Source organism: Formica exsecta, unplaced genomic scaffold, assembly GCF_003651465.1.
Source record: "Formica exsecta isolate Colony F162 unplaced genomic scaffold, ASM365146v1 scaffold80, whole genome shotgun sequence".
Taxonomy (NCBI): Eukaryota; Metazoa; Arthropoda; class Insecta; order Hymenoptera; family Formicidae; genus Formica; species Formica exsecta.
This window is the reverse complement of record NW_021853570.1, coordinates 1348950-1373504: the sequence shown is the minus strand read 5'-3', so window position 1 is coordinate 1373504 and position 24555 is coordinate 1348950. Positions and strand designations below refer to the sequence as shown.

The 24555-nt window shown below is 41.6% G+C and overlaps 2 protein-coding genes across 3 annotated transcripts in view; one reads left to right on the top strand and one right to left on the bottom strand.

Annotated features, from left to right (window-relative positions):
* The window catches only part of LOC115244177 (dnaJ homolog subfamily C member 13), a 73526-nt gene that overhangs the window by 41747 nt on the left and 7224 nt on the right, over window positions 1-24555 (bottom strand). The window lies entirely within an intron of this gene.
* Window positions 5334-24555, top strand: part of LOC115244184 — a 30825-nt gene continuing 11603 nt past the window's right edge. The window contains 5 exon segments of the mRNA XM_029821634.1: window positions 5334-5744; window positions 14373-14561; window positions 14919-15137; window positions 16045-16281; window positions 23935-24243. Coding sequence (XP_029677494.1) covers window positions 5516-5744; window positions 14373-14561; window positions 14919-15137; window positions 16045-16281; window positions 23935-24243 — 1183 coding nt within the window. The 5' untranslated portion in view covers window positions 5334-5515.

Below are 24555 nucleotides of genomic sequence, written 5' to 3'. Positions count from 1 at the left end.
TTATTGTCCAAAAGAGATCATACGACTCGTTGTGTGTGTATGTGTATCATCGTTTCTTATAATAAAGAGAAAAAAAATATAAAATGAAAAAGATAAAAGTCTAAGAAAAAATATAATTAAAAAATAGTGTCGTAATATATATTATTAAATCTCTTTATCATTATTAATTATACGCTACCATTAATTATATAAATAATTCATTATTGTTAATACTTTTTCTAATTAATAAAATAATGAAATTCTTATCAGCATTGATTTTCTCTTACATTTAATTCAGAAAAAAAAAAGAGAGAAAGACATAATATGTAAATTATGTTGATAATGAAAAAAATCTGGCTCTCTTCTTTTCTCTCTTTCGTGCAACGATCGAGATGTATCGAGACATGCGTTCGTTTTATTGTCCAAAAGAGATCATACGACTCGTTGTGTGTGTATGTGTATCATCGTTTCTTATAATAAAGAGAAAAAAAATATAAAATGAAAAAGATAAAAGTCTAAGAAAAAATATAATAAAAAAATAGTGTCGTAATATATATTATTAAATCTCTTTATCATTATTAATTATACGCTACCATTAATTATATAAATAATTCATTATTGTTAATACTTTTTCTAATTAATAAAATAATGAAATTCTTATCAGCATTGATTTTCTCTTACATTTAATTCAGAAAAAAAAAAAGAGAGAGAGACATAATATGTAAATTGTATTGATAATGAAAAAAATCTGGCTCTCTTCTTTTCTCTCTTTCGTGCAACGATCGAGATGTATCGAGAGATTACGATCACGGCGCGTCTGAGGCGAGTAAAGATGGAGCGCAGCTTCACGCAAATCGAATTTTCGTCGTTCTTACGACGACTCGCGCAAAGACAGCCGTTGATAAACGAAGGGCGATTCAGTTCGGTGGACCGTTTATTGAAGAAAGTCTAGACTGCATAGTAGTCGGACAACCCTCCCGTAAGTTCTCCGTGCGACGCTTCCCGAGATCGATCGATCGATGGCTTTTTGCAGTTCCGCGGAAGAGGCGATCAAAGATGAGATCGTGCGAGTACGGAGGAAAGAAAATCTCGCCGCCTCTCTATCTCGGGCGGTAATCTCTCTTTCTTCACCCTTCCCATGATCGCGCCTTGCCTAGCGTTCCTTCTGCCTCACACCTTGCATCCCCTTCGTTCTTTTCGCTATTTCGTTACCTTTTTCAGCTACCCTCGATGACGATCCCTACCGATAAATTCGCGCTACTGTTGTCGGTCAAAATCGTCTCCCTCTCTCTTTCTTTCTCACTCTTTTTCTCTTATCGCATGTTAATTATTCTGCTATACGATTTTATCCGTCTACCTCAGACTTTGTCAAGGAACAGTGACTACACGCAAAAGGCTTGGGTCGGATCATATACAGACTAGATTCACTCGTTTCGAGTGGATCTCGCATATGTATTAGCGTTTGACCAAGATGCCGCGACGTTATGTACACTGCTCAAAGAGTGAAATATTTTTACAATTTCAACAATTATTTGTTATTAAGAAATAAAAAAACGTTATATATTTAAATATATATAAATTCGCGGGAATAGTTATATTTATCACATATATACGATATGGATTTCTGCATGGTATAAAGTATTCGGACTAGTATTTTATCTCTCCGATTTGAACGAGCGTCCGGGAATACGGCTGATATAATTATAGATATTCTGAGATATGCTTCAACCTAATCTCTTCGACAAATATACGAGTTACTCATCGAGCCACCGATAGAAAGTTTACGAATGATCAACGACTGAAAATCGTCTAATCAAGTTTCAAAATCGAGTATATAGAGAAACCTGATGAAATAGATGAAAAACTAGTAGCTAAAGGGCAGTCGTACGACGATTGTTAGCACACTATCGGGATAAGGTACACCATCATTCATATTGCGCAAGCGATAGACGCCAAGTCTATACACGTACTTGGACGTCGCGTAATGATATCAATTAGTGCATCGCCGCGCGAGAGGAAGGATGGGAGGGTGCGGGCTTCCGTAGTGGGGTAGTCTAGCGGGTAGTTGCGACGGGGTGCGCTGCAAGGAGCGCATAGTATCCCTGGTGGCAGATCCAGCATCGTCACGTGTCCAGGGGGCGGTACCGCTTTGTCGGGGGTCGCGCCGCGCCGAGTCGCGAGGTATAAAAGAGACGTGGACCAGCGGTGCATCCACCAATCACCATTGCACCTTGTCGCCGGAACGGTGTGTATATTGCATTATCTTCACGTGCCGAAATTTTCCTTGTCTCTCACGCGCGTCACTCGAGATGATTTACCACCGCCCGCGACTGACAGACATTTCGACGGCAGTCATCTTGCTCATTCCCGCTCGCGCCGAACGTTTCGAAACAACCGGAAGTCGCTGCTTTAACGTCAACCCCCTTCGTGTCTTCGGACAGTGGCGAGATGTGTAAGACCTGAATGGTATCTGTCTTTCTCACAAGTACTTTTTTTATTCGCTTCTAATACGAGATGCTTTGGCCATTGTTGCCGACATTAAAAAGCTTCTATTCAAGATCCTTAATCGAGTATTGCATTTTTGATACTACCGTTCTTGCCTATATAATCCTCTAATAGATTATTTAATATTTTGATTAAAAAATTATTTGACAGTTGTTGTCATTCACGTATACACATACATTTATATACGGTATAATTTGATTGTTTTATATTTTTACTGTGTTTTTGAGATAATGAAATTTAATTTAGTCGCGTGTCATTTATGAATGTGCTATCGTAAATGAATAAGTGTCATCATGTAAATATAATGTACAAAGTGCAACTTTAAAATCAAATTAATACATAAAATCTATTGAAAAATATAATTATTTTTACGATGAGAACTTATCAATTACTATTTTATCCGTAGATAAACTTAGTAATCGTAAAACCTATGCAATCGAGAAAATATATTTCTATTTGAAATAAATGTCGCGAGATAAACGACAACGGGATCGCGGGGAGATTTGGTGAAAATCGTACATTGTAGAGCTATCTCGTGAAAGTAAAGCGTTTAGAAAGTAAATCGTTTAGAGAAATACTTTGCGCCAATACGATCGAACGAGGGAAAAAGACGGATCCATCCTAAATTCAACAATATTTCATCACGTATCGCCCCGTATATACGCAAACGCGTAAAATACGCGTAAAAGCTCCGCGGTCTCGACTCGATCGAGCAAGTCCTCTTGGACTCTCGCAGCCGGCGAAACCGGAAAATTCTCCGCTATAAACTTCCGCGCGAGGGACACGTTAAAAACAAAAGGAAGGAAGGAAGGGAGGTAGCCGAAGGGAGGGCGCGTAGGTGGATCCTGCAACCCGTAGGCAAGACGGAAGAACATACGAGGAACGCAAGGATGCGAGAGGAGGAATTCAAAGGGTATGGTGGACGAGACAGAAGTAAAGATGAGGATGAGGACAAGAAGAAGAAGAAGAAGAAGAAGAAAGAGAAGAAGGAGGAAAAAAAGAAAAAAAAAAGATGAGACGGATAAGGAGCAAGAGAAGAAGGGAAGTTGCAGTAGAAGGAGGAGATGTACAGGCATGCAGGAAGGCAGGCGTATAGGCATACAGACAGATAGTCGCTTTCGTCGTCGTGACCGTCGCCGCCATCGCTACTGCCACCGCCACCGCCACCACCACCGTCACCGCCACCGCCACCGCCATCGCCACCGCCACCGTCACCGCCACCGCCGTCGTTACCGCCGCCGCCGCCGCCGCCGCAATCGCGCGCTCGAAGAAGGAAAGTGGGGACGACACGATACAACGCAACGCGGCCGCGTGTACAGGCCTGCTTTTGCAGAGCTTCGCTCGGCATACGGCGAAACGTTTCGCCTTGTGCTGCTGCTGCTGCTGCTGGCTCGCTTCTGGCTCCTGACTACCAACTGGCCGTCGACTGCTTGCTCCTCTCAGTCTGCCGAGCGGCCTCGCGCGCGCTTGGTTTCCACCGACGAGAATCCGCGCGTCGCGCGTCGCGAAGCGAACTCGCGGACTTGTCGCGTGGAGGATCGACGATCGCGTCGTGAATCTACCGAATACGCCGCGACAAAAATCGAGGATAGTTTCTAAAGAAAGAAAGATATATCCGTCGACGTTGAGAGACGACGCTGAGGTAAATCGCGAGATACCACCGTTCGTGGTGGATCCCCTCGGGGATTCCACGAGATTGGCCGCGCGAAGGTGGTGCAGCCGAGCGTGGAAGGCACGCGGAGGGTATTTAGGATCGTGCATTGTATCGAGGACACAACCGAGAGAGAATACTTGTATCGCGACTCACTTGTGCAACGTGCGTTTCATTTCGTAATACACGCCTGTATACGTACCACGTGTCGCGATGATTCGCGACTGGTGGCTTCAAGTGTCGTGCATCGATCGATGAATCAAGCGAGGAAGGGAGGCGTTCGCGAGGAAGGCGACGGGGCAAAATAGCATATACGCAAACGATATACCGCTCTTACGTTCGACACGAAACTTTCAACCATCCACAGGTGTTTGAATCGATCCATTTTCCCGTGTCCTCGTGGACGTCGCGATACGCAGTGATCATAATCCAAGAACCGAAACATCTTTCTACATGATTCAATGAGAAAGGTTCGTCAAGATAAGAAAAAAAAAAAAATACTTTTTTAATCGCCCGTAAGGAAAACTCGTTGTCGTTCGCATGTGTATAATTAAACAAAGCGAGTTTGAAATGATAAGGGGAATTTGCGAGATGACAATTAGAAAGATCAGTGAGTCTCGTAATATTTAAAATAGAGAAAAAGTTCAGATACCGATCAGTACAAGCAAAAAAACATTTAACATATAATAAGCGTGATATAAGTGTTTGCATATAGAGTAATAAAGTAACTAATAGAATAAATAACTAATAGAAATTCTTTCTGGTTAAGACAATCGTGAAAAAGATATTGCCAAAGGAGAAATAGTAGCGCATAATTTTTCAATTTAAATTTGTAACATATCGGTCGAGAAAGCAGTATTACATTTAACTTTGAAACTATATATGTTTAAGCACATAGAAAAATATATACATACATAAAGAGAGAAGGAGAGAGATAAATAGGGGAAGATTGCGTTTGTTCAATACGAATCACAATACGATGATACGCGTATCGTGATTTATATTTTAATTCTCGTGGATTAATTATCGCGTCTGTTTGGAAGGATAAATTCCGATGATAATTTTGGTATTCTATGACACAGACGAACGTGTGCTTGAAATTACGGTGACAGCGTGAGAGACAAGATTCAATTTTTATCGAAATCATCTCGAACTTGATGCGAAAGGACAATTTGCATTTTCAGACGTTCAAATGAGTCCGTTTTCCAAAAAGGTGAACGTAAAGCACGCGACATATGGAAAACGAAATCTATGACATGAAGTCCCGTGAGCGTTAAAGGGAAAACAGTGATCGGCCACGCGATATCATCTCCGCGCCCAGTTTCCGCGCGGTGAAAACGAAGATACGTAGATCGGCCAAGAATCGGCAGAATCAGGCAGATGAAATGTGAAGCACGAGGACAGCGCGTCGTAGATCTGGCGGGAACGAAGGCGGAAGTTGAGAAAACCGAGGTGAGATTCACCGCAGGGATAGCGGCACGTCGGGGGAGCACCTGGCGCGGGCCGCCTGAGATGACGGCCTTGCGACAGGATATCACGGCATCCCCGTATAGAACCTTCCTCCTGCTGTCACTGATCGGACTACTGCTCCAAATCCATTCGGCGACAGGTAAGTGCCTCCTTTGGATAATCCTTTCTTCGATAGAGCGTTGCCCCGTAACGCGAATTAACAAAAATTTTCATATTTATAATAAAGTTTCCATACTTTATCATAAATCTCTTACGCAGGAAATTACGTTCAATGTGTGAGATTACTTGGTGCCGCGCGGATTTTTTTTTTTTTTTACTTCCGAAATAAATAAAGTTTTTCTTCCGAATTAAATGTCTGCTCGTTATGTTTTTTCACAATTGAATCGTCAGCAATTTGCAAACGGAAATATCGCGAAACGATGACATGGTTATAATAAAAAAAGCTTTAATCCATCGTTTAAGTTACACCGAGATTTTTACATTCGGGGAATGTTGTTATCAACTGGAAAGATGATTTAACGTAAAACACCGTTTTCTCACAATGTTTTCACATCCCTCGATAGAGACGAATCATGAAATGTGTCGAATGCGTCCTTCTCTCTTGCGGTTTGAGAGATACCTTTATTATCCAGCAATTCGCAACATTGTGATACCTTAGCATACAATTTGTAATTTGTGATTTCACAGGGCTATAATTTCCAACCTTGTAATATGCCGTTGCGGACATTGCGGCTTAGTTTGCTACGTGTTCAATTTAGCGCTTCGCAGTGTATGTAATGAATGATTTCGTGAGCCGAGCGAAACGAAACGTGACTCTGTTTGAGCATTTGATCCTTTCATATTACTTTAGTACCGCACTTTGGGGCAGTTTTCTCATTGTTTATAAAAAGCTATCAAAAACGAGAAAGAGAGAGGAAGATAATAGGATGGACTAGATAAAACATAGGCACACCGATGATGTAATCGTCTAAATCAATAATTTGCACGCCACTTTTCTCCTACATTTGCATTTCGACGCGAATCAAATATCACCGTATCGCATATTATTTACGCACACCATGCATCTTGACGAACCTAACACGCTGTTCGCTCTTTTACGTCCAATTAAATTACACGAGATTCGTATTTCCCTGCAACGATATCGCTGCAGTTGCAGCGAACAATCTCGACGACGATCGTCAATTATCCCTACAATGCCAATTAAATTAGTCCCGTCGACGTTGTTGATTACTCGTAGAAATACATAAAACGATCGTCGGCCGTCTTCGGACAGGCGATAAAGTGCGAATTAATTCAGCGTTAATTCAACGTTTTGCACGGCGCCGATCGTCGCAACAAACACGGACAGCGGGACGCGAGCTTAGCGGGGTATTAAAACTTCATTAACGTCCAAATCGAGTCGACGATTTTGCGAAAAGATTATAGGGGATGAAAATTGTTTAAGCAGTGATTTCTTTCCGAAATTCGAAAGAGAGAGAGAGAGAGAGAGAGAGAGAGAGAGAGAGAGAGAAAGCATGTTTCGAATCGATGATTAATCTAGTTGTGCATGCGTGTGTGTCCGTGTATGACAATAAGCCTCATTTCTTAACATTTCCATCAGCTAAATTGATTTAGCGATTTATCTTTGTCGTTGTACTACCACTAAAGTGTGAAATAATTTTACAAGCAATTCGAAAAGACGCTGCCGATAAAAATAACCAAGTTTAGTAGATTGATCAAAGATTCGATTATAAAAATTACAGAGAATACAGAACTTTTTAGCGCTCTCTCGCCGAATCTCCGACTCTTTTAGAGACCGATCATTCTATACGGGGGGGAGAGGAGGGGGAGGGAGGAAGGGGTGCGAGTCTGATATGGATGCGGAGAAGCTAAGTAAAAGGGACACGCTGAAACGTAAAGAGAGAGGAAGAGATGCACGCACGCACGCATGTATGCACGCGCGCGCGCGTGCGCGCGCTCACGAAAGGGAAGAGAAAGAAGAAATAAAGGGGGGAACGCGGGGAGGACATATACGAAGCAGGAGACAGAGAGAAAGAAGAAAAGATGGAGTGAGAGAAAAGGGGGAGGGGGAAGAAAGCCTGGTGTAATGGAGGAACCAGTTTGCGGGTCAGTGCTCCGCATCAGCGAGAGGCGCTTCAGCCTCTAGACGCGCGGACGATGCCACCGGGTGAAAGAAGGACGGGGACGGGAGACCCTGCGGATCCCGTGAAGGACGTGAAGGAGGAAGGAAGGGCCCGGTCGGGATAGATAAAGGGAATCGTTCGAGAAACGCTGCGATTTCGAGATTTCAGCCTCTCTATGTTGCGTGATAAGAAAAATCAATTGTAATCTTATTTAAAACGAGAGAGCATACGCTGTGTCATATTTTCAATAAGAATGTTTAATCTCTCACGTGTCGATTCAAATATTCAGATGCTGTGCCCTACGCAATTATAAAATAACTTGAGCTTCTTACATGGTACGGTACAAGAAAAAAAGCGCAATCCAATAGACACATGTATGAAATATATAATACAATAGTAATATCTCATATATTAGCAGATCGTATACTCTCATAGCTCTCGTATTGTGGTCTTGAAGAAAAGGATGATGCGATAAGAAGAAAATGCCGAGATAGAGAGCGAAGTGTTTTTCGAAAATATATTCCAGTTTTCAGTACGCATAAAACTGGTTCTATTAGCTGGGCGTGTGTAGATGCATCGGATTAGCACCTCGGGTCCGTATCCCTTAGCATGGGTAACGTGGTAAAAACAGTTCGACGAGCATGACCGAAGGCGCAGCAGTCCCGGGAGATGGTGAGCCCGCGATAAAACGCTTGAGTTATGCGTGCGCGTGCGGTTGCCTTCATATTCCACGCGAGGAAAGTTAGTATTTGAAAAACCGTGAGATATATTACTCGCAATTGTCACGCGCAATATCATCAATGACGCATGAATTCACCTCGTTTCGATGCAAATTAAACATCATTCTCGCGAACGGCATCTCAATCTAATTAATAGATATAATCAAATACGTTTACGATCGAAAGACTTATCATGCTAGACTTCCAATTAATATTCGAAATTAGTTTGTCCATCAACAATTCTCGTATCAATCATCTTAAAATAAAACCAGAGAGAAAATGAGTAACGTATCGCTATTACCTCATCGCAATCTATACGAGCGTTATACGTCATCGATGTCAGCTGTTCATTCGGAGAAAAATCTCGCCGACATCCATGAGACAGAAAGCATGACATATACTATAAGGAATTAGCGATCAGTCTCGAATTTTGAGAGTCAAAATTATCCGAGATGCGTATCCGAGGAACAATGTCGCGGATGACATTCGCGATGTCTTTTTTTCGGCAGATTTTTCGACATTTCTAGAGAAAGGCTGCGGGCGGGGAGGGGGACGGGGGAAGAAAAGGTAGGGGGGCACGGTAGTGATGGAAGAGGAGAAAGGGGAGGGCAGAAGGGGGGAAGCTTATGGTTTTGATCAACCGGTCGAGAGTCGCCGCGCGCGCTAGCGCGGGGACAATCTCCGAGGCTTGATGACTAACCGCGTGCCCGTCTTGCCCGGACAAGAACTCGTCTCCCCTACGGCACGTCGCGAATACCTGTCCAGCGCTTGCCTCGGCAAGCGCCGATCTTTTTACCACCTGCTGCCGCGTCTCCGATCCCGCGACATCCCGTGTTATTTCGTCAGCGTGTCCCGGACCGTCCCGAGACGATTAGGGTATATCGCGTACGAGACCGAGACGAGAGACGACGAAAGACGATATTATAAATATACAAGCGACGTTATTTCGAATAATATATGTATACGTCATCTAATTATATATTTATAATAATCTCTCTCTCTCTCTCTCTCTTTCTCTCTCTCTCTCTCTCTCATCACTTTACTATACGACAAACATTCTCGAATTAGGGCGACAAATTTCGAAATTTTTAACATAGAATGTCTCGTTTCAATGATCATTAAAATCTATATCAACATCGCAATCGTCGTGTGAAAATTCAAGTTCTTCGAATACGAGAGTGCCTGTAAGTGTGCGCAAAGGTTGATGTGTGGTAGTGTGAGCTGTGCTGCACACTGGAAAACGAATAGGCACTTTAATCGGCAGCTTATATCTCGCATGCCAACATGCCTGCAGAGAGTCTAGGCTGCTAGAACCGAGAGTCTAAAGCCATGCATCTTGGAGGATTCCGGTGTGTTGAGAATGCATCCCGCGCAATATTTCTGTATTTTATGCCATAAGACGGACAACCGATGGTAGTCGCATCTATTTTCGGTGCCTGACGGCTATAAAGATGTTTTTAGCTTATTGTCATATACCCGTGTGTATGTGTTTCTCTGTGATTTAAAGCATCACTATTGTCTCCTATTTCCTGTTTCGGAGCCGAGTAATGAAGAACAGCGTTTTCCTGTTCCGTTCTCGTCATTATTTATTCGAGGGAACTTTATTATTACACCGTGACGTAATTATGTTTCAGCGAAATTTAAATATAGTAAAACGGGAGAGAATTATAACGTCCGCTTAATGAATTTTTTTAATTTAACGCAAGATAATGCGTGAAAAAAAAATTTGTCGTAAAATCAACGACGTAAGCGAAAAAATATATTGCAGTCTTGATTATTGTTATCTTAAATCAAAGAATATATTTGAAGTGAAATGCTGAAAAGCTTCTTTTCGGTCAATGTGCCATCTGCTTTAAGCGAACCTAAAGCAGCCGTTTCGCAGTTAGATAGATACGTATATGAACCGCGATAACGAATGCCGTGACCTTGACAATAATTTTGTCCAAATACTTGTAACATCGAGTAAAGAAAAAACCATCTTTTCGAGTTTGACGTACAATCATTTGCACTTTGAAAAAACCATTTAATACGTCACAGGCGATTTGCGTGCGACGTTTGATTTGATAAAACGGCCTTATTAAAGAGAAATAAAATTATCATTCATTTACATTTCTATTTTAAATTAATACCTATGGTATTATATGACTCTGAACGTAATTGCGCTTAGAAATTGTAAGACAGGGACTTGAGTTTATAAAGTGCATGATACAAAACGATGAGAAGGCGTCGCGAGGAAAGATTCTATAGATACTGCTGTGACGTAATCGCGGCGGGCGCAAGGATTAAAGAGAGGCGGACTTGGAAGCTGAAAGTTTCGTTGATCCGCGCGGACCATGCACGCGCGCGAGCCTGCTCTTCCCAAATAACAAACTCTGTAGACGATATATACGAGCCGGAGTACACACACCTCGGTGGCTCGTGGCTCTCTGTGAACTACGAGAGACTAGCGACGGTGATGGATCATGGTGGTGTGCGGATGGTCATAGGTGGTAGTGGTGGCGATGATGATGGTGGTGGTGGCGGTAGATATAAGGAGACGGTGAACGCGAGGAGAGAACTTGGTGGATGCTGGAGTGGGGTTTCAAGAACGAGAGGAGGAGAGGAAGAAGGGCGTAACTGGGCCAAACGGTGGCTACGTCGCGGTCTAGACACGCCAAGCCGCTCTTCTCGCTCTGCTCCGCGTCGCCTCTCGCCATCACGTCTCTCGCGCCTCTCCTCTCCTTTCCACTCTTCTGTATACTGTTCTCTCCTCTCCTCTCTTCTTCCTTCCTTCCTCTCATCTCTTCTCTCTCTCTCTCTCTCTCTCTCCTCTCCTCCCTTTCTCATGCCGCGCCTCATCTCGTCTCGCTCTCGCCTCGTCTCGCCTCACCTCGTCTCGCCACGCCTCGCCTTACCGCGCCGAGACTGGGAATTAATGCTTCGAGTTTGTGCCAGACTTTCCTTTTCGCTCCGTAACAAGGTGGTGTAGTTCCGCCGTCTCCTCCGAGCGACGGCGCGCCGCGTGACACGCTTCGTCGGATTAATAATTGCGAGGCGGCGAGTAGAGCGATTCCGGATCGATGGATTTCCAGAACAGCGGGCCGGGAGGGAACAGCCCGCGAAAGAGACATTTTCGCGCGGCGTATAAAACGCGAGAATATTTACAAAACACATGATTATACTATGTATGCAATCTAAGTAAATAGAAAAATGCTAAAAAGGATAATCTTCAATTTTATCAATAAATATTCTATTAACAGAGAGAGAGAGAGAGAGAGAGAGAGAGAGAGACGAGAGGGAGGGGGGGGGGAGAAATGGCCAATTAATATAAAGAAAAAAAATATTGCTCGAGAAAATACTTAGCAAGAGTACATAGTAACTGTACGGATGGTGAACCCGAACGCGTTACGTTGACCTTACGCAACAAACTAACTGTTAAACTTTAAACACGTCGTGATCACGCGTGTGAATCATCATGCGTAATTCACGTTTGACCAGTTCGGTAGCGCGAGCATGGAAATGAACCAAGTCTGGCTATGCGTTATTACGGGATGCTCAGCTTTACGAATCTAATAGATTAACGCGCTTTTTTTAATCGCGCATAATACACTCGCGGATGCAATTATTGTAATAATTTATTGCATTTTATTTTTATAATATTTATAATGATTGATAAAGGGGGAATTCGTGCCTTTATATTATACAAAATACCAATGAATTTCTCGTACTTGAAACTTCTGAATAGCTTCATTCTCACAGATTAACGCGCTTTTAATCATGGATGATACACTGTGAATTGTACCTGATCTCGCGGATGCAATTACTGTAACAATTTATTGCACTTTATTTTTATATACATGTATAATATTTATAATGATTGATAAAGGGGGAAGCATATCGTGCCTTTATATTATACGAAATACCGATGAGTTTCTCATACTCGAAGCTTCTGAATAGCTTCATTCTCACCAAACACGAGCTGCTGTATCAACCGATAGCGAAACTATTTTTGTTCCCGTTCGTAACGGGATAGCGAAAGAAGAACGTCGGAAGAATTTCGCGGCTATTTTGGCGATTTGGCGAACGTCGTACACACCGATGTTGCTCTCTATTGCCGCATCCTCGTTACAAGACGTTATAGCTGACGCGATTCACCTAAACTTGGCTTTCCCGAGAACTAGAACGTAAACACAAACGCGGCGCGATCATTTATCGTGAAAAGCGAATATGGCTATTAATATCGCGAGGATGAATCGTTTGTCAGTCCGACCGTTCCGAATCGTGAATAAATTTGTGAGCCAACTTTCCTGCGCTTAAGTTACGCGCTCGGTGATTCCTATTTTCGTTAACAATCTCCTTTTCGCGAACTCTATATCCGCTCGCGTACGAATCTTTACCGAGAATATTGCGCATGAGACAAATGTACGGTTTGACCTTCACTACTAATCAAAGTCGATTCTCTAGATCTCTTTCATGTAAAACTTGGAATTATTCTCTCTCTTTTCCACATATATTTTACGGGACACATAGCTTATTACGCGCAAATATTGAGAGAAATAAAGATTTCTCGGATATTAAATTTTTGTAACATAAATTAATTATATGTCAAATTTTTTTTACACGAGTTCTCTCGCGTTTCTTTAGAATAATTTCGCGGGAAAAATGATCAGATCTGACAAGGTTAAAAAAAAAAAAACAAGCAAAAAGCAAGTTTCTATTATATAAATATAAGATATATCGATATTAAAAGACAGAGATAGCTATTTTAATGAATGCAACATATTATATTATCGCAAAAAAACATATTATCGCGATGCGCATAACGAATATGGACGATCAAGTATATTTTTCTTCCGTGATAATATATTACGTTCTTATCTCACACGCATTAGTGTTCTGTAACAAAAAAGAGATTTACTATGCAGCGCAAAGAGATAATCATCGAATGCGTCATCGACTCTGTTACATGCGAGATGTAACTATGAGCTAGTCTTCGAAGAATTTCTGTCTAATGCTAATGCCGAAGAATTTAGTAAACAGTGTCGTTTATTCTCCAGGCCTGTAATCCGCGATTATACAAGGTTTATGTGTGCTAATCATACATCGTAAAGTACTTTCGCGGACTAAGTTCGCGAAAAATGATTACGAATGAAAAATGCTTAATTTATTTAGTAAATACCTCTGAATCAAGTGCAAAGATACATGAAAATATCATCTCTCTGATGAAAGTAATGAATTATTCGTCGCGTTTTGTCAAATCTTTACAATTTGTTTTGTTCGTGTATGCGCTCAATCAAATATATATATACATCGCAATGAAAAGAGAGGTTTAATTACTACTACTTTCATAATTACTAATAATACACATGCGTTACAAGTGTGAAAGCCACATATTTTTTTTCACGGGAAAAACAACGCGTCTCGTACAAGGCATATCTATTTTCCACCGTATATGTAGCGATTTCACATAGCAGAAGGCCTTGTTCCACTTTTTCGTAGCGCTAATCACGTGTCCGATGTTTGCTTTTTTATACGCAACTTTAATTAGAGAGCCCTACAAGGCGTTCCTTTTTGCCGTACCCCATTAACGTGGCTAGCTGGCACTAGAGAGATACAACTACATCGACAATCTTGCACGCTCATTTCAAGACATATCCACACGCATGCGACGCGCGTCTCGGTTAACCAGATGTGTCACGATAACTGAAAACTAAGAAAGAAAGACCAATTTGTCTCAGTCTTGAGTATTCCAAGTTGTTATGCCTTTTTTAGTAAATTAAATAAATTATTAACGAAATAAGAGAAGAAAGAGAGAGAATAACTATTATGTATGTAACTATTATATATAATAATGTTTTTCGCTTTTGGTCTCTTTTAAATATCAAAATAGCATCGATCTAACAATAAATTTCATATATATATTTTGTTTGGTTTTATTTGTATTAGGTGGTATATGCTGGTCGTCTATCAGTAACGGCCGCTGCAAGGAACTTTTATCGCAAGGCGTCACGAGAGAAGACTGTTGCGCGTCTAACGCAGCAGCAGCGACTGCATACTCTGAGGAGGATCTGGATAGCGGAAGTCTCTTTTTCTGGAGGGTTCTTGGTGGAGGTGTACAGTGTCGTCCTTGTCGAGGTAACAATCATAATACTCGCTATTCGATAATCGATTATTAAAATTTGTTTCGCATTTTCACACATTCATTTTATCTAAACGTGTTATCTCCATGTGTATGACAGTATTATTTATTAAGAGGAAGGAAAAAAATATTTTTCGTTTTTACACATATAACTCTGTTAGTAGCAATAGGATGTGTAGCATAAAAATTGAAATAATATAGCATTGGCTCTTTATCTTTTCTGATTCACGCTCATATTTCGCGTATCTGAATCTTTAATAATCAATCGAGAGGAATACGATCGAAGAGAATAAAGAACTTTGATCGCGTTTATTATCTTATATAAATTCGCACAAACTGCTTCTATTTGGCAGAGAGTTGCGCGGAAGTGAGGTGCGAAGAGGGAAAGAAGTGCGTGGTGCGTAGAGGAAGGCCGAGGTGCGTGTGCAGTCCAGAGTGCAAGGCACCGCGAGGCGGTGGACCGGTCTGCGGGACGGACGGCAAGAGTTATAAGAGCCTCTGCAGACTCAAAAAGCGAGCTTGCAAGAAGGGCAGCCACGAACTCGCGGTTGCCTACAACGGCCACTGCCAAAGTGAGTATGTATGAATAAGTTGATCGTCTCTCCCTTTCTCTCTATCTCTCTCCCTCCTCCCTCCCTTTCTCTTTTTTGCTCTAATCTCTGATAAAACTATCGAATGCCCTCTGTTACGTTGACGTTTCTCGTAAACCGTTTATTTGAAGGACTGTCGCGATTATGCTAACTGGCACGCTAATGATCGGATAAAGAACGCAACAGAACGATTTGAAAGAAACATCCGGCTGTGGGATTGGTCTCCCAATACAATCATTCGTCGGTATGGTAATTGTTTCGGTAATCGATCCTCTCGTAACGCGGTTTAATGAGACTGCGCGTGCGGGAAAAATATTTTCATCTTGTAACATATCGAAATGTTTAATGAACCGTAACGAAACGCGTTTTACTTCCCACGATACCGAGTCGCGATTCTGCGGTCGATACTGAAATCGAGTTGCTCTGTAACATATTAGATGTATTTCATTAAAGATATTATATCTATGCAAATTTTTCTTTTATTTTATTACGTCTCAAGTTGCTCTTACATTTATAAATTTAATATATTTTCCGCTGTTCTAATCGTACATTTTTAATGTATCGATTAAATTTATGCCAACGTAGTTTAAAACTGTAGATAGCCAACGCGTAATAATATTAACGCAGCACAAATTGTAGTATTTTAAATCTAATGCTTTTCCTTCTTTCTCTCTATTTTTCTCTCTCTTTCTCTCTCTCCATCACATGAGATCTCGCGATTACTTTAGAGACGCTCGAGCTACATATCTAAACGAGCAAGAATACATTCGGAATCGCACAAATCAAACTGTCGAATAAAAAAATAAATAAAATAAATAAAAATTAAAGAAAGCGTCTGTCACGGGGGCGGTTTACGACTGTGCGTAATAACGTGTAAAGTGTCGAGCAGGTTCGTGCGCACGGGTCCGGTGCGGCCAAGGTCGGAGCTGTCTGCTGGACCAGAACCTGAGCCCTCACTGTGTGAGGTGCGCCCGCAGGTGCCCCCAGGCGCCCCCGCACCAGGTCGCCGGCGCGCGCCCCGTCTGCGGGGCCGACGGAAACACCTACAAGAGTGCCTGCCACCTGCGACTCGCCGCCTGCCGCGCAGGTCGCGCCATTCCCGTCGCATATAAAGGCCATTGCAAACGTGAGTTTTTCTTCCTTTCTTTTTTCTTTGTTCATCTTTTTATCTTCACCGAAAGCTTTTTACAAAAGCGTTTTAATTAATATTTGCTTTGAATCGTTTCGAAAAAAAAAAAAAAAAAAAAAAAAACTGTCAAATATACAGCAAACAAAGCTCTGCTTCGAGATTTATAATCTACATTAAATTGAGAGGGATAAGTATTTAAGTAACTTGCGAAATTGTTACTATTCGTAAATATAAAAAGAGAAAAAGAAGAGAAAATTGTTAATTGCGTATATATAATTTGACAAACAAGATATCGTATAAATGCGAGCATATAAAATCGTGGAAAGTAGATTCGAGTAAATAAAAACAATGGTAAATAATAAAAAAAAAAAAAAAAAAAAAAAAACGAGAAGAAGAAAAGTTAGTCTCATTGGCGAGCAGTCAACCGGCCGCTGTTTTGCATCAGAATGGGCCTTATTGTTGTCTGTCTTGCACGATCCCGAAACCTCTCGACAGGTACCATAAAATAGCCAAGACACACATTGTGTCCTTAAACGGGAAGTCCATGGGAATAATAAAATTCACGATTTTCAATCTGCCTGATACAACATACATACACACAATAGAGTTCATCTTTTTTCGCTTCCTCTTTCTTTCTTACTCTCTTTCTTTCTTTCTCTTTCCATTTATCACTCTACTCGTTTACTCCCGTTTACCACCCGTTATTTCACTTTAGCCATTAAATCCTTCATTTTAACCCTTCCGCAGAAAGAAAATAGAAGATGGAATTCATGAGTCTAAGATTTTCTCGCAAAAAGAAAGAGACGCGTCGACAAGATGCGTGAAGAAGAAAAGAATACGGTGTCTGTGGCTCGCCAAAGGCGAGCGTAAACAGACGTGAACGGATAACAGAATGGAAAGGTACTAAAAATAATGGCAATCCCAAGAATCTCGAAAAGAAAGTCTCTTTATACAAATTGGATAAAATCCGATACACGTATAGATATCCTCTGCAACGTGAAATCTAATGTTGCTATTTTTCACAGTCACACTGCATTTTTCTTTCTGTCTCCGTGTTACATAAAAGATTACAGTATATGAGAATAATTTAATGATGATTAATGTGGAGTAACTTATTCCACTTAAAATTTTTCATCTAAATATTTTATGATTTTTAATACTGTATCGCGCGCTATCAAATTAGAGTTTTAAAATATCACATTTATCTTAAATTGATTTTTATCGCAGTACTCATTTTTTTAATTACGTTTCTCCGTTGACTACTGTCAATTTATGAATCGTATATTTTTTGTCGCGTTTTTAACTTGCATCTGAACTCTCGTGACTCTAAGAAGACTATTCTTAAGCTAGCGCTATTCCGCAAAATCCATAATTGCTGTAAGAAACGGATAACTACGAGGTATGACTTTTGTCTTCGTGCTTCTCACGAGTGTCTTATATTGCAAGGAGAAGAGAAAAGGAAGAGGCGTAAAAGTAAAAAACATCAGAAGGCAATCGCAAGATCGTTCCAGGAAGTTCATCGACCGAGACGCGATCTGCTGGGCCGCGAAAGAGAACAAAAAATTATAAAAAAAAGGGAAGAAGATAAAAAGATGGAGCGAGAGACAAAGAGGAGCATCGTTTTCTGTCCATTCCTCTCGAGAAGCTGCCATAAACCCTCAACTTCGAACACGACACGATCGCCGATTACCAGTCAGATTGACAGATTTTTTTCCAAGAACCCATCGGGGATCCTTCGTGGAGTATCACGCGATCCTCGCAACCACCTGGCATCCTGATTATTTCGGACAGCTTTTTCTCTCTTCCCCCCAAATAACAAGAATTATATAATAATCTGTTTTTTCTCCCTCCCCCCCCCCCCCTCTCTCTCTCTCTCTTTTAGTTAACGCACTTGAAAAAAAATATCAATTTTTTCTATAAAATCAATCGTCTTGGCGCAAACTCATAAAGAAAAAAGCGTATAAGAAATAAAAAAAAATATTATGAAGGAGATCATTTTTTTTAACGGCTAACTATAAATTTCTGACAACACAAGATGCCTGGATCCTTTATATCAAGACAAAAATCATATTGTCTATTGAGCGATTCGATCGACAATTAAAAACAAAAAAGTCAAATCTAATTTTATCGATAATCTTCGTGATATATATGTAACATGTACGCGTCTCTCGGTCGTGTACATTTTGATTGTGGCGTGGAATGTCAATGACGCGTAAGTCGCCGTCGTATACAGCTCGTGCAGGGCGTGGGCGCATTACGCTTTGGGGATCGTCGTCATTGTATTTAAATGGCGAAGCTGCAGGAGGCAGCTCTTAACCTGTCCGCTCGACGCAGCCAGAGACCAGCCGTACTTTCGGATAGGTAGGTGGGCAAGTTTCGCGCGTATACGTGCGGGTTATTTTAAGCAATGCAACCATACGTATTTCGCGAGGTGGTTGCACTTGGACCAGGCTCGCGCGAATGTTGTCGGGAGAGCGCGACGATGAGATCGTACAAGATGATGATCCGCGACCACGATTGCCGGGATCGACTTGGATTTCCCGGATGTATTCCGCGAAAAAGGCACTGGTATCAGAAACATTTTCATTTCGTCTCATTATATAAAAATGAAGCATTTGACGCGCGTCGACATTTCCTTCTGTATATATTTCATTGGCCGTTTCTTGCTTTCGACTTTTGAATTTGCATTACGGCCGAAGAACGAAATAAACGATATAGGTCAAGGAATGTTTCGGTATTTAAAAAAAAAAAAAAAAAAAAAGTATCACCATACACAGCCGCAGATGTAACCAGCGCTCGCGTTGATGCGCTCGCAGACGTGCATACATATGTAAGGATGTGTCCTTGTAGCGTCCTTGCCCTCCGGTCATTCACCGTATGCACGCACGCACGCACGCACGCATTCACGCGCACTTTGCACACACGCACTCGACGCATGTAACGTAGCGCGCCCACGCAATCCGTGCATGTTGGAACGCGGTCCTTTACGACACTTACGATCCTTGCCCCCCCCTCCCCATCCTCCATTCCTTGTCCCCGATTGAACTAAAAATAACTCTCAGCTAAAAGAATTTCGGCGTGCATCGATCAGCATTCCCATCAGAGGACGAAAGTTCAATCGATTTGATCACTATCGCGGTGTGGAATACGACCATGAGACCGGACCGGTTTGATACTAAAGCCGCGAAAGGCGGAGATTTGGCGGTAATGAAGAAAAAGTGCTAAATAAAGCACGCACGGTGCTACGTAAAACGCTATTCTGCATTATACGAAGAAAAAGAAAAAAACACTCGGAAAATATATACGTCACGCGAAATGAGAAATTAAGAGAAAATTAAGAGAAGAGATCTGACAGTTCTTTTTTTTTTTTTCATTATCAAAATGTCAATAGTTGCAACGTTTTAATTTTTCTTGGCCGCCTGGTCGAGAATATCGCCATGAACACTTGACAAGCCACTTTCAACGCGCGCAAATAATTCTCTATGTTTCTTTCATTCGTACGGTAATCTTTGTAAAATCATCATGAAGTAGCATAAGACGAGTTATCGACAATCATCATTAGTCGACGATCATCTTTGAGCTTGTATTATTACATTCAAGGCGTCTAATCCTGTCAATGCTTTGCGTCGTGAAATTTGATTCGAAACATCATATTACTTTATAATATGCATGGAAATATTCTGTACAATATATTGCAATCAATGGCAACATTACTTGCGATCGATAATTTATTAAATAATTGAAGGCGCGCGCGCGGATATATATCGATAATATGCGAATGGAATTTTGTGTCAAAATGTCATTCACAACATATCGTAAAAATATAGTTGGAGGATACTATAAACGATTTTTTCAAAAATTTATTTTTCAAGTACTCTTATTCTTCGTTTCACTATCGATTTCTCGCGCGATCACTTCCGCGATTCAGCGCCGACGAAATCAGAGACGGGTCTATAACGGGAATATATTATACAAACGCGATTGAACGCCTCGTTTGAAAATTCCTCGCGGCAAAATCGCCCGGCTATCTCCCGTCTCTCTCTCTCCTTCCTTCTCTTCGCCTTCACCTCCACCTCACTTCGAGAGAACAGGTGGGTCGCACGACGCTAAGGTCGCCGAGGTCAGCCGCGTTTATCGGTTTGAGAACGGGGTGAAGGGGAGTCGGTTGGATGCAAACAAGGTTGAGCACCTTACATGAGAAGGTCTTGCGGCACGACTACATGAAGTATGCCTACGTATGTATCGTCTTTCTGGTGCCCGAGAATGAGAGAAAGAGAGGGAAAAGGAGAACGTCGACGACCGAGGAACCAGAAGGGAATCGCATGCATACGCTGCTCTAACGACGGAGAAGAAACGAAGACAAGAAGCGGGAGGGGGGCAAATGCGAATCGAAGAGAAGAGAAGAGGGAGAAGAAGAAGAAGAAGAAGAAGAAGAAGCAGAAAGAGAGATGAACGAGGAGGAAAAGGAGAAAGCGAGACGGAAAAATATCAAAAGAGAAAGAGAGAGAAAGGGATAGGGCGGATCGGGACGAGGCAAGGGTTTGTACAAGAGCCCGCATACACAAGGAACTCTGGCAGCAGCCCTCCACACGGGTCCGGACCCCGGTAACAGTATTCAGTAACACCATGCACTGTGGAACAGGCGCAGCCTGGCGTGGCCACGGCGTCTGGCCACACACACATACACAGTGCCAAGCTCGTCCTTTTTTTTATTAGACTCTGGCGCAAGATCCTACCGTCTCTTCATCTCTTTCCTTCTCCTCCTCTCTCTCTCTCTCTCTCTCTCTTTCTCTTTCTTATTCTTCTCATCGGCCAATGCACCGACATCGCTTGCTCCACCGTTTTCTTCCCCTCTCTCCCGTTCTCCTCGCAACCATATCAACGTCCGCGCGTCTCGACATCGACATTTACCGCCGCATGCCTCCAGTTGAATACCTCCTCGCCGCGAACGAGAGCCTCCTCGTCGCGGTGCTAGACGGCACCCCACCAGAGAGGATCCCTTACCAGAGAGCTCATCCCTTACCATTCCTTGTGACTATATATATATATATAAAGAATGAACATGGTATAGAGAATTATGTCGATAGCACAACAATATAAAGATTTAAAAAAATATATATATAAAGAATGGTATACATTATGTCGATATCACTACAATGCCTAAGATGTAAAAAAAAAAAAAAATTACTGTTTGATGCATTGTCCATTTATAACTTCCAACTTCTTGCTCCCCGAGTTAATGATACAACTGTCGCTTCTTGCGCGCTAGTCATACGGTCGTTAAACAACTCGGTAAATATCGTTAATCATATCAATCGGACGAAAATTTACTCGTAATTATTCTCTTCCGTATTACACGTCCTGTCTTGACGAGGACGAAGAGAACGCGATACCTGTCCTCGCGATAATCATTAGGTTTCTTACGCACACTTCTTTTCCAAGTACTCGTTATAAATGCTCGTTAAATATGATTGTGAATTTCAGTGAAAAAGAACTATTACATTTTTTTTTTTTTTTTTTTACTGCTATATTTTGTCGCCATCTATATCGTAGTCTCGATCTCTACTGCACTTGAGATTTAAACTCTCCCTATTATTGACAGTTTTTCTTAACGCCCGTGCGAAAACGTTCTCGCGCGAATAAGAAAGAAAGAAAGGAAGAAAGAAAGAAAAAAAAAAAAAGAGTAGAAGAAGAGGAAAGCTAAAGACACATCGATGGAGGAGTACGGCACACACAGCGCGACGGAGAGGTAAATAAGTAAATAAACCAGCCGGTTTAGCGACGAGGTGTCGCGATGCAAATAATCGTCTTTCTCCGATTCGAGGATCGCGAGGCGCGAAAGTGCACGCGTCTGTAAATATGCACACCGGCAGTATGTGCATGGAACGTATATGAGCTTTTCTCGTCTCGTCCTCTCATCGTCTTCTCTCGCCACCTTCTCTTCCTTCTCGTCCCGCGACCGGCCAGTCCGGAATATCTTATACTCTTTCTCCTTCTCTCTAAGATCTCTCTGCTCGATGCGCGACCGTTTATCCTCGCCACCAAAGGCGTTAAGTAATTTGCTTATTTTTTTCACCTCGCCAATGGCTCGCACATATATTGACACCGTTTCTCATCCGTCAATACTTGACAGGCGCGCGCGCGCTCGCGCGCGTTTTTTACGCGTTGACTACGGATGATGCGGCGCGATGAGAATTATCCGGTTGTCGCATGGCAAATTATGCCTGGCCGGCGAAGACGGAAGTGGATAATGGCATAGAAGGACAACATTTTTATCGGGAAGGGTAAATATCGTTCGTGAGAGAGATACTGCCGTTATACCGTAGCTTCGTGTCGTTCGTGTATTTTTGCGAAGATCCTATGCAAGACGTATAGGATATATAACTGTCAACGCTACCGGCGCGGTTATAGAGAATTGCAGAGAGAAATGTTGTATGTTTGTTTCATAAATCGCGATAACGTTACAATCGACAGTTTATGACTTCATTATACGTCTTTGAGAACACGACGGTTGAATGTAATGTTACAGCGAATAGATAAAACGAAGCTATCATCTGAACTGCCCTTCGCTCCGTGTATATGTTCATTTAATATATATATATGTTGTTTTTTTAATTCAATATAATTAATAAGGAGGGAAAAAGATGGGGTCGCGCGATTTCCAATGTAACATTACTGCTTCGTATAGCGCGCATGATGCGTAACCTAATGACGGATCATTTAAATTGTCGTGCTTCAATAAGTGTTGACGACGTTATGTCAATGCCATGTAAGGTTGAATGACCAATGACCCTTTCGTGTATACAGCATTGCGTAACCGTTGCTTTCCTCCTCTTATTCAAACTTTACGACTGATAGTAAAATAGAAGCAATGTCAATTTTTCCAAGTTCATTAATATAATTATAAAATATCGATTTAAATCATTCGCGATGCTCGTTGTAATTAATTAAATCCTTGTTATTAATGGAACTTTGTAACTTTTTTTATTTTCGATTAAACTTCTCGACTATATTATCGCGTATTTAAATTATAATTGCATTAATATCGCAATATATCATGCCTTTACGATTTTGTTATCTCTTGAAGCTCTCGTAATTATAAATCGGCTATGCTATCAAATAACATCTCACAGCTTATTGTTAGAATCGCGATACGCTACCTCACCTTCCTCTCTCCTAGCTTACATCGTAATCAAGCGGGAAAGACACCGCACAGAATTCTATACGATGTTTAAGCATTATGTCTAACAATAAGGATCGTGTTACTCAATTGTGAAACACTTAATAGTCTCCCGATAGAAACATCATTACACAAGTTAACACCGCGTTGCGATCAAAAGAATGCTGACATTGTATAAACGAGGACGAAAATACATCGCAAAGGATAATCGATTTCAAATAATATTGCTTCATTTTAACAAACAAAAAATATACATGATGATATAATCAATTTAAGATTTGAGCGGAAGTAAACAGAGATTTAGCGATCGTTCACCGCATGATTAGTTGCAATGCAAGTATGTCTCTTGCATTGAAATAAATTATAATAATAGTTATAAAACATCCATATTTTAACAATTTTAGAGATATTATAAATACATATTCATTAATGATTTTAAAATGTCTATTTTCGTTGTACGATTTTCACAGAGAGCGCAGACTGTACTAAGATACGCTGTCGAGAAGGCCAAACTTGTTTGTCCGAAATGAAATCTGGACGACCGCGTTGCGTGACCTGCACCTATCGTTGCCCCCGGAAGCGGGAGCGCGTGCGAAATCGGGCGCACCGTGACAGGGATCGGGATCGAGATCCATCGACGACCATGTTGTGCGCGACCAACAACATCACCTATCCCAGCTGGTGTCACATCATCAAGGACGCCTGCGTTACCGGCTTCGTTCTCGAAACGCGGCACGCGGGCCCCTGTAACGCTTACGACACAGCCCCTCTTTATATCGGTGAGTTAACAGTTGTAAAAAAAAAAACCTAATATACGTAATGTGTGTCACACACGCGTCACAACCAAATTGCGATGACTTGGCGAACCGCCACGAGATGCTCGGATTTGTAAACGGTCAAAGAATATGGAGTATTGCCAGGAATTTGACCTCGATTTTACGGACGGTACCGGTAGCGATCCGATAAAGAGAGATTGACAAATTGATTTTAACTTTGATGTCATCCGAGTATATTTCAGACACAACGCGACGCGACGCGAAACAATCTAGAGATGATTTAAGAATCAATCATTATATATATATATATATATA